The sequence below is a fragment of the Protopterus annectens genome, chromosome 13.part0, assembly GCF_019279795.1.
Source record: "Protopterus annectens isolate FY-2018-M chromosome 13.part0, PAN1.0, whole genome shotgun sequence".
Classification (NCBI taxonomy): Eukaryota; Metazoa; Chordata; order Ceratodontiformes; family Protopteridae; genus Protopterus; species Protopterus annectens.
In genome coordinates this window covers 666,168,871-666,183,453 of record NC_056747.1, presented here as the reverse complement: position 1 = coordinate 666,183,453, position 14,583 = coordinate 666,168,871, and the positions used below count along the sequence as shown (strand labels likewise).

The following is a 14,583-nucleotide window of genomic DNA, read 5'->3' as shown; positions in this document are numbered from 1 at the left end:
CTAAAAGAGGTCAAGCTACAACCAGTCCAGTCTCTACAGTTCATCAGAGCACTTTTGAACACAAAACTTCAGATAGCAAAGTTCCCTCAAACAAGAATCTCAAGAAGTGTTATGTTTCCAGAAGCCACCAGCGAAACCAGGTTCCATGGCAGCCTCCATCATATTAGTGCCACTAGCCAAATTCTACACGCAAGTTCTTCAATGCACTCTGGTGGTTCAGTGGTCAGTCAACGACCCATGTCTTTTCTAGTGACTTTAATGAACATTTGCAGAACTGATATACTGTGGTGGCTAGAATCTCTCCATGTTCTACAGGAATGTCCTTTTGTTCTTCCTTCCCCCCAAGCCACAGTGACCATGGATTGTTCCCAACTGGGGTGGGGGCATTTTCTGGAAAAGACAGCCTAATGCACATGAAACAAAGAAAACACTGCACAGTACAGAGAACACAACACCAGGATGATAAATTGAGTGCTTTCGTCTCATTTAATACAAGACTTCTTCAGAATAATACATACAAAAACATCACTTCCTAATACTCACAATTTCATGACATCACAAATTACTGACCAAGTCTTAAAATCATATACACCAAGTTTAAAAATATACTAAAACATACAATACCATTAGTGTTTCACTTCTTAAAGAACAAAAAAATAGTAAGAAAGAAAGTAAACATTTTCTGCTCATTCAAAGCCCTTACAACTATATATAAATTAGACAGATAAGTGTTATTTTATCGATCATTTACATACTTCAAATAACTTTTAACTGATACTTTATCATTTAGTCCCGGGATAACATCCGCTCTCAAAAAAATCTGCCATTTTAATTCCAGATTTTCTAAATAGTTGTTAAAGCCCTCAATGAACCTTTTGTTATCTACTTTCGCTACTACAAAAAATGAAACCGTCTTAAATTCACTACATTGTAGTGAATGCTTTGCCAAAGTTTTTGTAGTGTTTCTTTTTCTTATAACTAGCACATGCTCCCTCACCGTATCACTTAATCTTCTAATAGTTTTTCCTATGTAGAAATGATCACAGCTTGCACAAACTGCTAAATACACTAAACCTTCACTTTGACAATTATACCAACTTTTCAAAAATAATTCAAAATTAAGATGTTTAAATCTGTAACTATATGTTGCCGTCATGAATCTACATTCAGAACAGTTCAAACAAGGATAGGTTCCTAATTTTCTACTTCCTTTTACATATTCTGTATTTCTGTTGTTTTCCAAAAATTTCGGGTCTTCCTGTTAACAAATTTTGGCTTTGCACCAATGATATTAGTTCCTCATTTCCTAAAATAATCTTCTAGTTATCCAAGATAACTTTTTAATTATTTTACCATCAATACTCATGGGTACAGGAGACGAACACGTTCTTTCAATTCTATCTTTATTTTTGCTCCTAAACTGTGCCTTTTGTGTCCCACAATTGGCTAAACCTGTTCTAAGAATATGGGAAAACCTGTTACCTCTTTCTAGGATTACATACGTAGAAATATTCTCAAGTTCTTCTTCAGGATATCCCCACTCTATAAAAAGTTCAATTAACACTTTTAATTCCTTCTCAAACATATCATCCTCACTTTTCATCCCCCTGATTCTAATTGCTTGATCTTTAATTATATTAGTTTTCATATATTTTGGATGGAAACTATCAAATTCTACATAATTATTTTGGAATGTGTCCTTTCTAAATAAGGTACCACTAAATATTTGTTAACTGACATCAATTTCAATCTCTACATCCAAAAACTGTGTTTTCACCCCTAATTTTCCCATTGTAAATTTCAGGCAAGGAATTGTGTTGTTGATACTTTCAAAGAACTTCTTCCATTCTTCTTCACTATTACCCCAACTAAAAAACAAATCATAAGTAAATATTGTGTAATATTTAATAAATTTGAAACCTTCAACTTTCCTTTAATCCTCCTGTTCTCACCAACACATCACAAGTTTCGCAAAACCCTAAGACCCTTTAACTAAGGCACATGGTCTCAAACAGAGGCCAGTCTTCAATCAATATATTGGAGATGGGAGCAGTTCTCCTAGAGTTGCAGGCCTTTCAGGACACTCTCTCTGGGTATGATATCTATTCAGATAGACAGTGTAGCAGTAATTTGATACATCTACAAACAAGGAGGAGCTAGATCTTATATTTTTGTCACAAGGCCATGAGAGTATGGCAGTAGGTGATATCTTCTTTCCATTTTCTAATAGCAACACATGTTATGGGGAAATCCAGTATCCTTATCCTTGCAGACAGGTTGAGCAGGTCTGTTCTGCTCCTCCACAAATGGTCCATCAATCCATTGGTAAAAGAGTAGATTTTCAGTCATTGGGCCAACCTTGTTGCAACCTCTTTGCCCTTCCCCACAACACCAAAAGCAACAAGTTCTTTACTCCAATTTCCTGAGAGGGGGAGTCATCTGTGGACTCTTTAATGCACTGTTGGTCCTTGGGACTCTTTTATACATTTCCCGCAATGCCCCTGTTTTCAAAGTTTCTCATGCTTACAGCTCAGTTGGCTTCATCAGTCTGGTTTCCCTTCCTCTGGCCTCATCTAGTCCACCCTCCCTGGGTGCTGAGCTTGGACTCTGATCTTCTGTCTCACCCATCAGGGTCACCTCACCTGAACATTCAGTCCCTCGAACTGACTGCATTGTTTCTCCAATTCCAGTCATGGCTCAACAGTCCAGGTTTTCATCTTCAGTTATGCACATTGTGTCTTCTTCCCAAAAAAACTCAAATAGGAATATTTATAAGGACAAATGGAAAAAATAAATTCTATTTAGTTGATTGGGACACAGTAGTGATCTTTTTTCAGCCCCATCATTCAGCAATTTTGAACTTCCTTGCACACCTTTTTCATAATGGAGCTAGCTATTCCACAATCAAGGTACCGTTAGCTGCAATATGCTCTTTCCATATGGGTGAAAATCGTACGCCCATTACATTTCTCAGATTATCCGTGGCTTTCCTCTAAGGTACCTTTTTACTATGGCCTTTGCTTAGAGATCCTGTTCCTCCTTGGGAAATTACTATTGTTGTACAGGCTTTGACTGGGCCCCCATTGGGGGAACTTAGCTGGTAGGATTGGTCTGAAGTTTTTATCATGGAAAACTTTATTTCTGGTGGCTATCATTTCTGCTAGTAGAATTTCTGAGCTACATGCCATGTTCTCAACCTCCCACACCTTATTTTTCGCAAGGACAGAGTACCCCAGCAAACCAGCCCCTCTTTTCTTCCTAAGGTGGCTTCTGAATCATCCATTAATCAGTCCATAAATCTTCCAGTGTTCTTTCCAAATTTTTTGAATGAGGGTAAATATACTTTGCATTTGCTAGATGTTCATCAGTCATGTTTTTATTTACATCGGTCAAAACCTTTCAGGAAATCTGATCAGTTATTTGTATCCTTCTCTACTGCTAAATTGGGAAGGGCGGTGTCCAAAGCTACCCTGTAATGCTAGTTGTCGCAGTGCATTTATTTTGCTTATCAAGAAAGAGGATTACTGCTTCCTTTGACCCCAAAGGATCATTCCACCAGATCTGTGGCTTCTTCTACAACGTTCTTCTCTAGTGTTCTAGTTGATGACATATGCACTGCAGCTGTCTGATCCAAGGTGCATACCTTCATTTTACACTATAATTTGGATATGTAGTCTAGATCTAGGGTCTCCTTTGGTTCAGCTGTGTTCTGCAATATCCTTCATAGGGCCTTCCAAGTAAGAAAGTAGTTGAGGGGACTGCCTTATACATTGAGGAACAGCTGTAAAAGACAACATCAGATTTGAAGGTTATGTACTCACCATAACAATAGATCTGTGTTGTATGTTTCCATCTTTCCTCAACTAACCCCATCACCACCACCATTCCCCCTCCTTACTTTTTGTATGGACATTTTTTTATGATGTTCTCATTCTGAGATTACTCTAACTGACCTTGCCGTGGCTCCTGAAGGTCTTTTCTTTCTTTCTTTTACTCTCCTTTTCACAGGCTGGCAATAATTGCATCAGATAAGTGTTTTGGCTGTGAACATTTTCATATTTTTAAATTTCCTATTATTGGTGAGCAGACAAGCTCACTCTCTATAGATGGATTATGGGAAAGAGGAGGAGCCTGAGCAACAGATCAAACCTTAGAAGTGGCCAAAGCTGGATCCAAGGTCAGATCTGAGACCCATACGTTGAGGAAGGACTGAAGCAGACATAACAGATCAATTGTTATGGTGAGTGCATAACTTTTGATGTGAAGTTGTACTATCTCGCCATTCAATCTTACAGATGGATTCGGAGTTGATCTTCGGTTCTGAATCGGCCTACTACAAAGCTGGAGGTCTTCAGATAGCTCGAGGCCAAGTCCCTATCCCACGATGCACCTAGAGTTACCTCAGATCTAGTTTGCCGCTGCAATAGAGGTTCTCCCTAGCTAGGGCCAGTAAAAACCTTATTTTCTTAAAAATTTTCATAATATTGATAAATCTTTCTGAATAATAGTTTAGATAGTTAGATAAGCTCTTATAGCTTTTTGTGTAATTTCCCTTCCCTTGGCCTCTTTCTAAAATTAGTATTTAGCTCTTTTGGCCTCATTTTTTTCTTAGGCCTAGTTATATCTTATTAGATTATAGTGTGTGCGTAGATAGTGACCTTTTGTCACAGCTTGTTACATTTAACCTTTAAAGTTTGAATAGTAACCTTTTTCTTGTCACAGCTTTTAAAATAATTAGTGATAGAGTTTAGATTTAAGCGTGTGCAATACTAGTGTATAGTATTGTTGTGTGCCTTTAGATAGTGACTTTCTGTCACAACTTTGAAATATTTATCTAGCTACAATTTAGATAGTTTTGTGTGTGTGTGTGTGTGCACTGACTACTATTTAGCCCATTGTCTTTAAAGGGCTTGTTTGATAATTATTGTTTGGGTGTGTCTAGTTTTACAGCACCTTTTTTGATACTATGTTAGTATGGCTGACCAAGACAAAGACAAACACCCTAAATCGGGGTTTAAAAAAATGTCCTAAATGTGGGCAGAAAATGTGTATCACTGACAGTCATGTAAATTGTGTTTATTGTTTGGGAACATTGCATCTCCAGGAAAGCTGCTCCATCTGTCATTCTTTCCCTTCTAGGGTGCTCCAGTAGAGAAAGAGAAAGTTGATCAACAGAGGTTTACTTAAACCTTCATTTCAAGAAGCTTTGAGTGACCAAGATGGATCCAGTAAGTCCTCAAAGTCTTCCAAGACTTCTGAGAGTAAGAAATCTAAAAAGTTTTCGACGCCGGTTACACAGATCTCGGAGCCGACCGTCTTATCCTTTCAGAGCCGGTCCCCGATTTTGGAACCGGTATCCGAAATACCCAAATCTCCACTTCTGCAGTCTGTACCTCCTTCTATCCTCTCATCTTGGTCTTCAATTAGCCTTTCCAATTTGGATGTGGATCGTGTGGTGCAGAAGCTTTTACAGGCACAGGCCTTTGCTAAATTCTTATTGGCTCCGACCCAAGCGGTTTCGGAACCGAAGACCTTTTTACCAGCTACTATTCTTCCTCCTCTGAGCCATACCGGTCCTTTGGAGCCGGAGGATCTGACACCTGCTCCAGTGTCTTTGGCTCTGTTTACTCTGACTTCCTTGGAACCAATCGAGTAATGTAAGAGCTGACACTCTCTGGTCAGGTCTAGGGTGGATAGTCAGACCGACTTGTCAGTTCTGACTCTGCCTCTCGGGGCTGTGGCTTGGATGAGCTTGGCTCCTACCTCTGGCTCAGAGCCAATTGTCCCGTTGCCGGGGGTATTGACGGTTTCCTCGGATCCATCGGTCCCTTCTCATTGGAGCAGAGGTGCCTTCGAAGCCATGAGGAGAGTTATGTCTCCTAAGACATCTTCGACTTTAGGTCCGGCTACCTCCTCCCCTAAACTGCCTGTCTGTTTCTGCTTCACAGATCCTTGCCAAGCGTAGAGACCCAGAACCTCAGGAAGCCCCATTGGGTGGCCCCTGCTCTTCCGGGACCAAACCAGAAGCCCCCACTGATACAGTTCCCAGGAACAGAATCTGTAAGAGGAAGCATCTAGACTCCCCACAGGAGTCCCTGACATCTGATACCGACTTGGATGAATCAGAAGGGTCCCCACGGCTCCCCTCTGAGGATATCTCAGTTGCTGAGATATTAAAAATCCTTAGGCAGAGGGGTGACTGGCAGTCCACCAATCCTACGAAGATGAGTCGGTTCTCCTGAAGGCTTTCGGGTCTCAAACCTCCACCTCTTGGGTGTCTCTGCCCTTCGATGAGCTTATGCAGCTGGTCTCACGAAGGGCATGGGTGTCTGTGGACACCATGGGGCCTGTCCCCAGGAGGCCTAATAAATTTATTTATGCTCCCCAGGACAAATCTTTTTTTACTAAGGGTGTGCCAGTTGATGCCATGGCGGTGGCGGCAGCCACCAAAAAGGAAATTTCAGAAACTTCCTCTTCTATCCATCCTCCTAACAGAGATTCTGGGATCATGGATAGATATGGGAAGCGCACTTACAGTTCAGCGACTTTTGCACCGCGTTCTCTCAACTATCTAACCCATTTTACTAGACTGTAAAGAGATCTCCTTAAAGAGCTGGGAGATAATCTTCAGGGTACAGTAGTTGCAGGAGCTTCAGATAAAGTTGCCTCCCAGTTTGCTACCCTCAACTCCTTAGTGAACTCATCCATGCACCTCATTTTGATGGTTGATGGAACGAGCAAGGCAGCGGGTACAGGAATTGTTCTTAGGAAACACTCCTGGACACGCTTGTGTTCCTTCGTGGAGCCCTTCAAGTCATCCTTTGTAAATAACCCTTTTGATGGCTCGTCCCTTTTCGGGCCCAATGTTAAGGAAACTTTGACTAGGTGTGAGCAGGAAGGAAAGACTCTGTCTGCTGTCGGAGTCCATTTTTCCACCCCTACCAGGCCCTACCCCAAGGGTCAAAGGGGAGGAAAGCCGTGGTTCTGAAAAGCCCAAGCAGCCTTTCAGGACACACATGGTGAACCCCCCCTCCAGGGGCAGAGGAGAGGGCAATAATGGAAGACGCAAAACCAGGGTGACAGAGATCACTTTTTTGGGAAGCCCTACCAGCACTCCTGAAAGGAGGCCCGACTGTCCTACTCTGGAGGCAGTCGGGGATTGCTTATCTTTGTATCCAGACACCTGGCTCAAAATAACAAATGACAACTGCATACAAAGTATAATTTCCAGAGGATATTTCATTACTTTTGCCACACCCCCTCCACTGACAGCAAAAATCCCAGACATTCCATCCAGTTACAGGGAACATGCAACATTAGAAGTCCAATCGTTGCTAACAAAACAAGTCGTCCAACCAGTCCCAGCAGACCAGATAGGATCCAGAACTTACTTAAGATTCTTTTTAGTTCGAAAAAAGACAGGGGACTGGAGACCTATATTGGACCTCAGCAGACTAAACAGATCTGTCAAGAAAGAGAAGTTTCGGATGGTCACGCTTCAGTCGATACTTCCCTTTTTAGAGAAAGACAATTGGATGTGCTCGATAGATCTCCAGGTTGCATACTACCACATAAAAATGGCCAGAGCATCCAGAGATCATCTGCATTGTCGGCTGGGAGCCAATCATTACCAGTTTTGAGCCCTGCCCTTTGGTCTCACTATAGCCCCCAGAGTGTTCACCAAATGCATGGCAGTGGTCATGGCTCACCTGAGACATATAGGATTCCAGGTGTTTCCATACCTAGACGATTGTGTCCTCACCGCCACCACCAGGCATCAACTCATTCAAGCCAGGGACACCATTCTTTCACCCTGCAGTCAGCTGGGCGTTACAATAAACTCAGGAAAATCTGCCTTGTCGCCATCGCAACATACCATTTTTATTGGAGCAGAATTGGACACCACCACCACCACCCTGAGACTTCCAGCAGAAAGAGTCTTACTACTCCACCAGCAGGTCCGCAATATAATATCCAAAAACAAGGCTCCAGCATCAGAAGTACTATAATTGTTAGGCATGATGGCAGCTGCAATATTAGCCATACCGCTGGGTCGCATGCACATGCGGATTCAGCAAAGGCTGTTTTTCACTCAATGGTCTTACCAAGACATCCCAATGTCTCATCTTATAATGATCACAAACACATGCAAAAAGGATCTTCAGTGGTGGTTGACCTCTCTTCATGTCACAATAGGTTGTCCTTTTGCTCTACCCCCACCAACGGCCACAGTGACCACGAACGCTTCCCTGATAAGGTGGGGGGCCTTTTCAGGGAAGAACAGCCCAAGGCACATGGACTGATCAAGAGACACATCTGCATATCAATGTCCTAGAGATAAGTGAAGTACTTTCAGCATTGCAGTAATTCCAGGACTCACTTTCTCTGGGTAAAATTGCGATTCAGACAGACAACATGTCAGTGGTCTGGTACTTGAACAAACAAGGAGGAACCAGGTCCTACCCCCTTTGTTGTGAGGCCCAAAGAGTATGGCAGTGGGCTATATCCACCCAGCGCTTTCTGTTAGCAACGCACATCCTGGGGAAATCCAATGTGATAGCAGACAAGCTGAGCAGAGCAATTTTGTTGCCTCACAAGTGGTCCCTCAAGAAAGAAATAGCGGACAGGATATTCTGCAGGTGGGACCAGCCTTGCTGTAACTTTTTCGCCATCCACATGAACACGAAATGCAGAAGCTACTTTGCCCTGATTCCCCCTCCGGGAGAAGCCCCAAGGGATGCACTTGTACACAATTGGCCTCCGGGTCTCCTCTGTGCATTCCCACCAATCCTGCTGATACCCAAGGTACTACAGAAAGCAAGAGCCCTGGGAAGGACCATCATTCTAATATTCCCTCGTTGGCCTTGTCAGATTTGGTTCCCATTCCTTCGACTTCATCTTTTGGAGGATTCCTGGATTCTGGACCCAGTTCCAGATCTTCTGACACACTAGTTGGGGGAACTTCATCCTTCTCTTCAGTCCCTGAAGCTGACAGCTTGGCTGCTCCAATTCCCATCATAGCCAGGTTCCATAACCTTGCTAATGAGATGAAGCAAATTCTCATATCCTCTCATAAATCCTGTATGAGGAAGCTATACCTTAGCAAATGGAAAAATGTTCTATATGGGACTCTCAAAACAACACTGACCCCTACCTCGCCTCTATGGCCTCCATACTAGAGTTTTTGACCATAATCTTCAACAAAGGAGCTGCAACAGCAACAGTTCATGTTCAACCTGCTGCTACTTCTAATTTTCACCTCGGATTTGAAGGGTTGAACATTATGCCACACAAACTATCCAAAGCCTTTCTCAAAGGGACCTTTCATCTCAGACCACCTGTGAAATCTCCCTATACCCCATGGAATCTAAATTTTATGCTTTCTCACATTATTCTCCCTCCATTCAAACTATCTTTTTCATGTGATCTGAAATTTTTGTCATGGAACACTATCTTTTTAGTAGCTATCACTTCTGCCTGCAGAGTGTCAGAGCTGCAAGCCTTGTCCATTAAGCCTCCTTATTTGATTGTCCATGCTGACAGAGTCTCACTTCGTGCTAACCCCTCCTTTTTGCCTAAAGTTTGTACTGAAGCTAACCTTAATCAAATTATTGATTTGCCAGTATTCTTTCCCAATCACTCCAACAGTTCAGAATATATGCTGCATAAACTTGATGTTCATAGACAGCTCCGATTTTACTTGGATAGAACAAAAGATTTTAGGAAATCTGAACAGCTTTTTGTTTCTTTCTCAGACTCCAGGAAAGGTATGCCAGTGGCCAAAACAACTCTAAGTGGTTATCTGATTGTATCACATTTGCTTATTCAGCTGCTAATATGCCCTTACAACAAAAAATGAAGGCTCACTCTACCAGAGCAGTGTCTGCGTCCTCTGCCTTTTCTGCCAGACTTCCTATAGATAACATTTGTGCAGCAGCCACTTGGTCAAGACTGCATACCTTTATCACTCATTACAAAGTTGACAGGACCTCCTTTGAGTCTACTGTCGTGAAAAACATACTCTCGTGAGCCACCCAAGGTAGATGGTGCTTGGGACGCTACCCATCTGTAAGAATAAACATTGAGATAGAACAACTTCACATAAAGAAGTTATGTACTTACTATAATGTTCTGTGTGAGTTGTTCATCTCACCTTCATTCTTACTTCCCACCCTCCTACCTCTCCAGGGTATTTCGAAGACCGAGATGCTGGATTCTTCTTGGTTGCTCAACCCTTCTGTAGTTTTCTCTTATGGAGTGATAGAATGACATATGGTATTATTATATGCAGCAAACAAGGTCTAAGGTAATTCTAGGTGCATCATGGGATAGGGACTTGGCCTTGAGCTATCTGAAGACCTCGAGCTTTGTAGTAGGCTGACTCGGAGCCGAGAATCGTCCCCGAACCCATCTGTAAGAACGAAGGTGAGATAAACAACTTACATGGAACATTATGGTAAGTACATAACCTTTTTTTTTTCATTATTTACAGCCATTTGCTCACCTAATATTTCTGACAGAGTACTGTGAATGGAATTTTTAAAATATGCCAACTGATCACATCCCAAAACGTATGTTCCCAGTTACCACTTTCTTCTACATCAATCCTTCAACATTTGCCCTCTACCTGCAGAATTATTCTTTGAAGTCTGCTTTGGATGTAATAATAAATATGCAAATACTTCCAAGCAAAGGTCCTAAATCTTCAGGTGTTTGTCGCTTGCATGGGAGCCATACTTATGTCCTCCCACTGCTCTCTTGTAAACTGCTTTTGCAGTGTCTCTTCCCAATTTTTTCTAACCTCCTCTGATTGATTGTTATAGCTATCATACAATATTTTATATGCTGTATTAATTATCCAGTTTTTCAAGGTGTTTTTATTTGAGTGATTTAATGTACAATAAAGTTAAAACTATCTATTTTTAAAGAACAGCTTCTGTTCTAGATTCAACTCAAAACGTTACCAGAGCAGGTAATTTCACTTAAGGTTCCCATGTCCCTTTCTGTTTGCCCATATTCTGATATCAGTCCCTGGTAGGGAAGGCAGTCTCCAGAACACCTCTTCTTTATCTGCGTCTTGAAGCAATTTTGCCAAAATTTGCTAAGCCATTATTAAGATTAGTTGACTGGCCAGTGTTGGTCCTTTCTAATGAAAGCATGGGGTTCTTTTTGATTTTTTGGGTGCCTTTGCAGGCCATGTTTTCACTTAGAAAAAAAAATGGCAACCGACTGAAGTGCCTTATGATTTATGTGTTCCACATATAGCAGAGATGCTGGTGCCACAGAAAGATGTAAAAAAAGTTTGTCTAAAAACTGTAGTGAGTGTATGTATGTGTGTATTTGACTTTACCCCTTATCACTACAAAGCCTTCTGTATCCTTTATTATTTTTATCCCAGAGTCACTGAAATATGACTTCCCCAACTAGGCAGAAATATGGCCTCAGAATTTCAAGATTTCCACAACTGTAAAATCACTCCTCACAAAAAATCTTAAAAATAAACCTTATGACGTAAGTCACAGTAAACACCACATAGTAATACAAACAGTAAAAAAAAAAAACTAAAAGCCTAAACAAATTCAAAACTAAAAGCTACTTCATACTATGCCACTTATTTGAATCACATGACTAAAACCTCTATGTCCTCCTGTTCATCTCCAAGTTGTGCTAATAATCATCATCCATTCAAAAGTCAGAAATGTATCTCTACAACACAGTTTCTTATATAAGTGAAACACCACCAGTTAGGAATTCTGAAATTAACGTTCTTTAAGACTTTCAGATTTTCTTTCTCAAGTATTTTGGGCCCAGTCATGTCTTTGGAATTTTGTATCATTCTACCTTCTTTAGGGGTTTCCACTGCCTGTCGCATAAACTCTTTTAATTACTCCTGTGCCTTTGGTTTACCCCTGTTAGTTTTTTATTTCATGCACCCTCCACCATTTCTGTGAAGCAATGTTTCCTTAGACTACCTTTTGACTTGCTTCTTCTCAGACTTGTATTGTGTCCCCTTTTTATTTTATTATTATTATTATTACTCAGTAGTAGTAGTAGTAGTAGTAGTAGTAGTAGTAGTGTTTGTAATGTGCTCCTAAACATGAGCACAGCTGTCCCTTGAAAGTTTTATGGAAAGTTGAATTGAGCTCAGTTCCTGAAGTCACAGAGTGACTGTTAGCTCCTTGATCATTGAACTTTGGGGCTAAGGAACATCCCTTTTCTCTTTTGGTCGATTGACCTTGGAGATAGTGTATGTATGTGTATATATATATATATATATATATATGTATATTTATATATATATATATATATATATATATATATGTATATTTATATATATATTATATATATATATATATATATATATATATATGTGTGTATATATATATATATATATATATATATATATATATATATATATATATGCATGTAGTATATATACAGACTCAGTAGGGTGTCCGAGGTGCAGGGCATTTGACATTCCACAAAAATAGTTGTTATTTATTTTCCTTTGCTTGTTTGTACATTGAGTCAGGTTGCCAGTAGTGTAAATTCAGTGGGCTGTGTTTTATTTCTTGTTTTGTTTACCTGTGGATTCCCTGAACAGCTCATTTTCTGTAGATGTAATCCTTTTCAATCCTAATAATGCCCTGTGATAATGGAAAGGATTCTATGATCTATTTCTAATTGCTTTTCGGTAAGATATTCAAATTTAGGTTGTTAGATTGTATGCAAACCTATGCACTATTACTATTCTAAAGACATGCGTCTGGAGCGTTTCTCCCCAGGCCTCCACTGAAAATAGGCTCTGTCCTAGTCAGACTTTCCCGGTCAACAAATGTTAAATAAATAAATAAATAATTTTGTGATGTATGTATTGGTTTGTAGTGCTTGTGATATTTATCATATATGGTGAGTGACATTTGTTTCATAACTGTTTCTGTGAGTTTAACTCCAAAGGTCAGCAATAGCAGTTGGTACTTATGCTTCCTTGTTTGGAAATAAATAAAAGTTGCTAGGAAACCATATCACAGAAGTATAATGTAAGTTTTCTTGCCTTTAAAATGTTTTCTGTTGTATGATTTTTCTGTAGGTTTAAACGTTGGTATCGAAGTAATAGCAACAAAATGCCCTCCACTAAGTCCTTCCCAAGCACATGGGAGCTCATTGAATCTGAAGAAGCGAGTGATATTAGGAGCACATTGGAACCTCAGAATGAAGCAGCATCAGCTGACCCATAAATTGCTACATCAATAGATGGACAAGGCTCTTGATCAAGAGCACACAGAACTGCATTTCAAGATCATATTAAGCACTTCATTATTTTGACTGATTCTTTAAAACTGCATGAGAATGGACACCCGTGTCTGAAATTCAGTGAGGTATTGAGAGTGTTTGAGAACTTGACAGTTCTTTTCATGCCTGTGTTAATTTTGCAGTCCATTTATATCAATCAGAAAATCTCTGGAGGTGAGGCTAATTGTATCCAGTTAGCTATGGTTTGGAGTGATCATGTCAGAAGTCTTAAATGCATCTCAGTGCTAAAAAAGCTAGTTTAGGAAAGCTACATTTTTCACCACATGGAAGAGATCTATTTTTGATATTCTAGTTTTAGTACTTGTCAGATCCGTAGAATGAGCCCACTTTCACTAGAGATGTATATTAACACTTATTTTTTTTAATTTTAGTGCAGTAAGTTACAATGCATTTTAAACTCAAATATACTTTTTTAGCACTTGTAAAACCATAATGAGAGTATGATCCAGTGAGAAAGATGGGTTTGTGAAACACTAAGTCATGGCCGTGAATCACAGAATGAATAAACATTATAATTTCACACTGATTTTTGGAATAAACCTTACTGTGCCTGAGCATCCAGCCTAACTGCCTTGGGAAAAACAAGTACACGGTACCTCTAAAAATGGCATTTTGTTTTAGCTTTTGGGGTGCAAATGTCAAACAAATTAAATTCTTAATTTCTGTTTGTAGAGCAGGTTCTGAGCACTGTGTTAGAAAAACTGAAAGAAGATGATATTTGTACACAAAATATAAGGGCTAAAAACTACAATGTGAATGGAAGGCATGACTTCTTAAGATCATCACAGATCAATAACCAATAAGTACCTATGAACCTGTAAAAGACATGAGACTAAGATGCAATTTTGAAACCAAGATAGAGATGCTGAACTGAAGAGATGTGCATTTTTCACAAGAACACTGTTGTTAAAGAAAGTGAGGTTAACACTTTTTGTAATGAAAACATGACATCCGTAAAACTATCATACAAAATTTGTCATAGTTGACAATAACTCATACTGGACAACTAAAAATGAAATTGTAGTACAGGTGAAGGAGTCTACAGATCATATGTCTGGACAGACATCATACAAAATTTGTCATAGTTGATAATAACTCATACTGGACAATGAAGAAATGAAATTGTAGTACAGGTGAAGGAGTCTGAAGATCATATGCCTGGACAGAGGAAGTGTGTAGTGATATGGTTAACAAAACATTTTGAGAATGTGTCATTTGCTCAAGTAGTCTTTCATCAAATGCTTTTAATGCAAAGGCAACTCACTGAAA

General features: G+C 40.0%; 1 protein-coding gene across 1 annotated transcript in view; it reads left to right on the top strand.

Moving 5' to 3' along the window:
• LOC122787573 (Rab interacting lysosomal protein) overlaps positions 1-13,840 on the top strand; it is a 1,137,527-nt gene extending 1,123,687 nt beyond the window's left edge. The window contains exon 8 of the mRNA XM_044054356.1: positions 13,091-13,840. Within this exon, the coding sequence (XP_043910291.1) occupies positions 13,091-13,238 (148 nt within the window). The 3' untranslated portion in view covers positions 13,239-13,840. The remainder of the gene's footprint in view (positions 1-13,090) is intronic.
• The last annotated feature ends 743 nt before the right edge of the window (positions 13,841-14,583 follow it).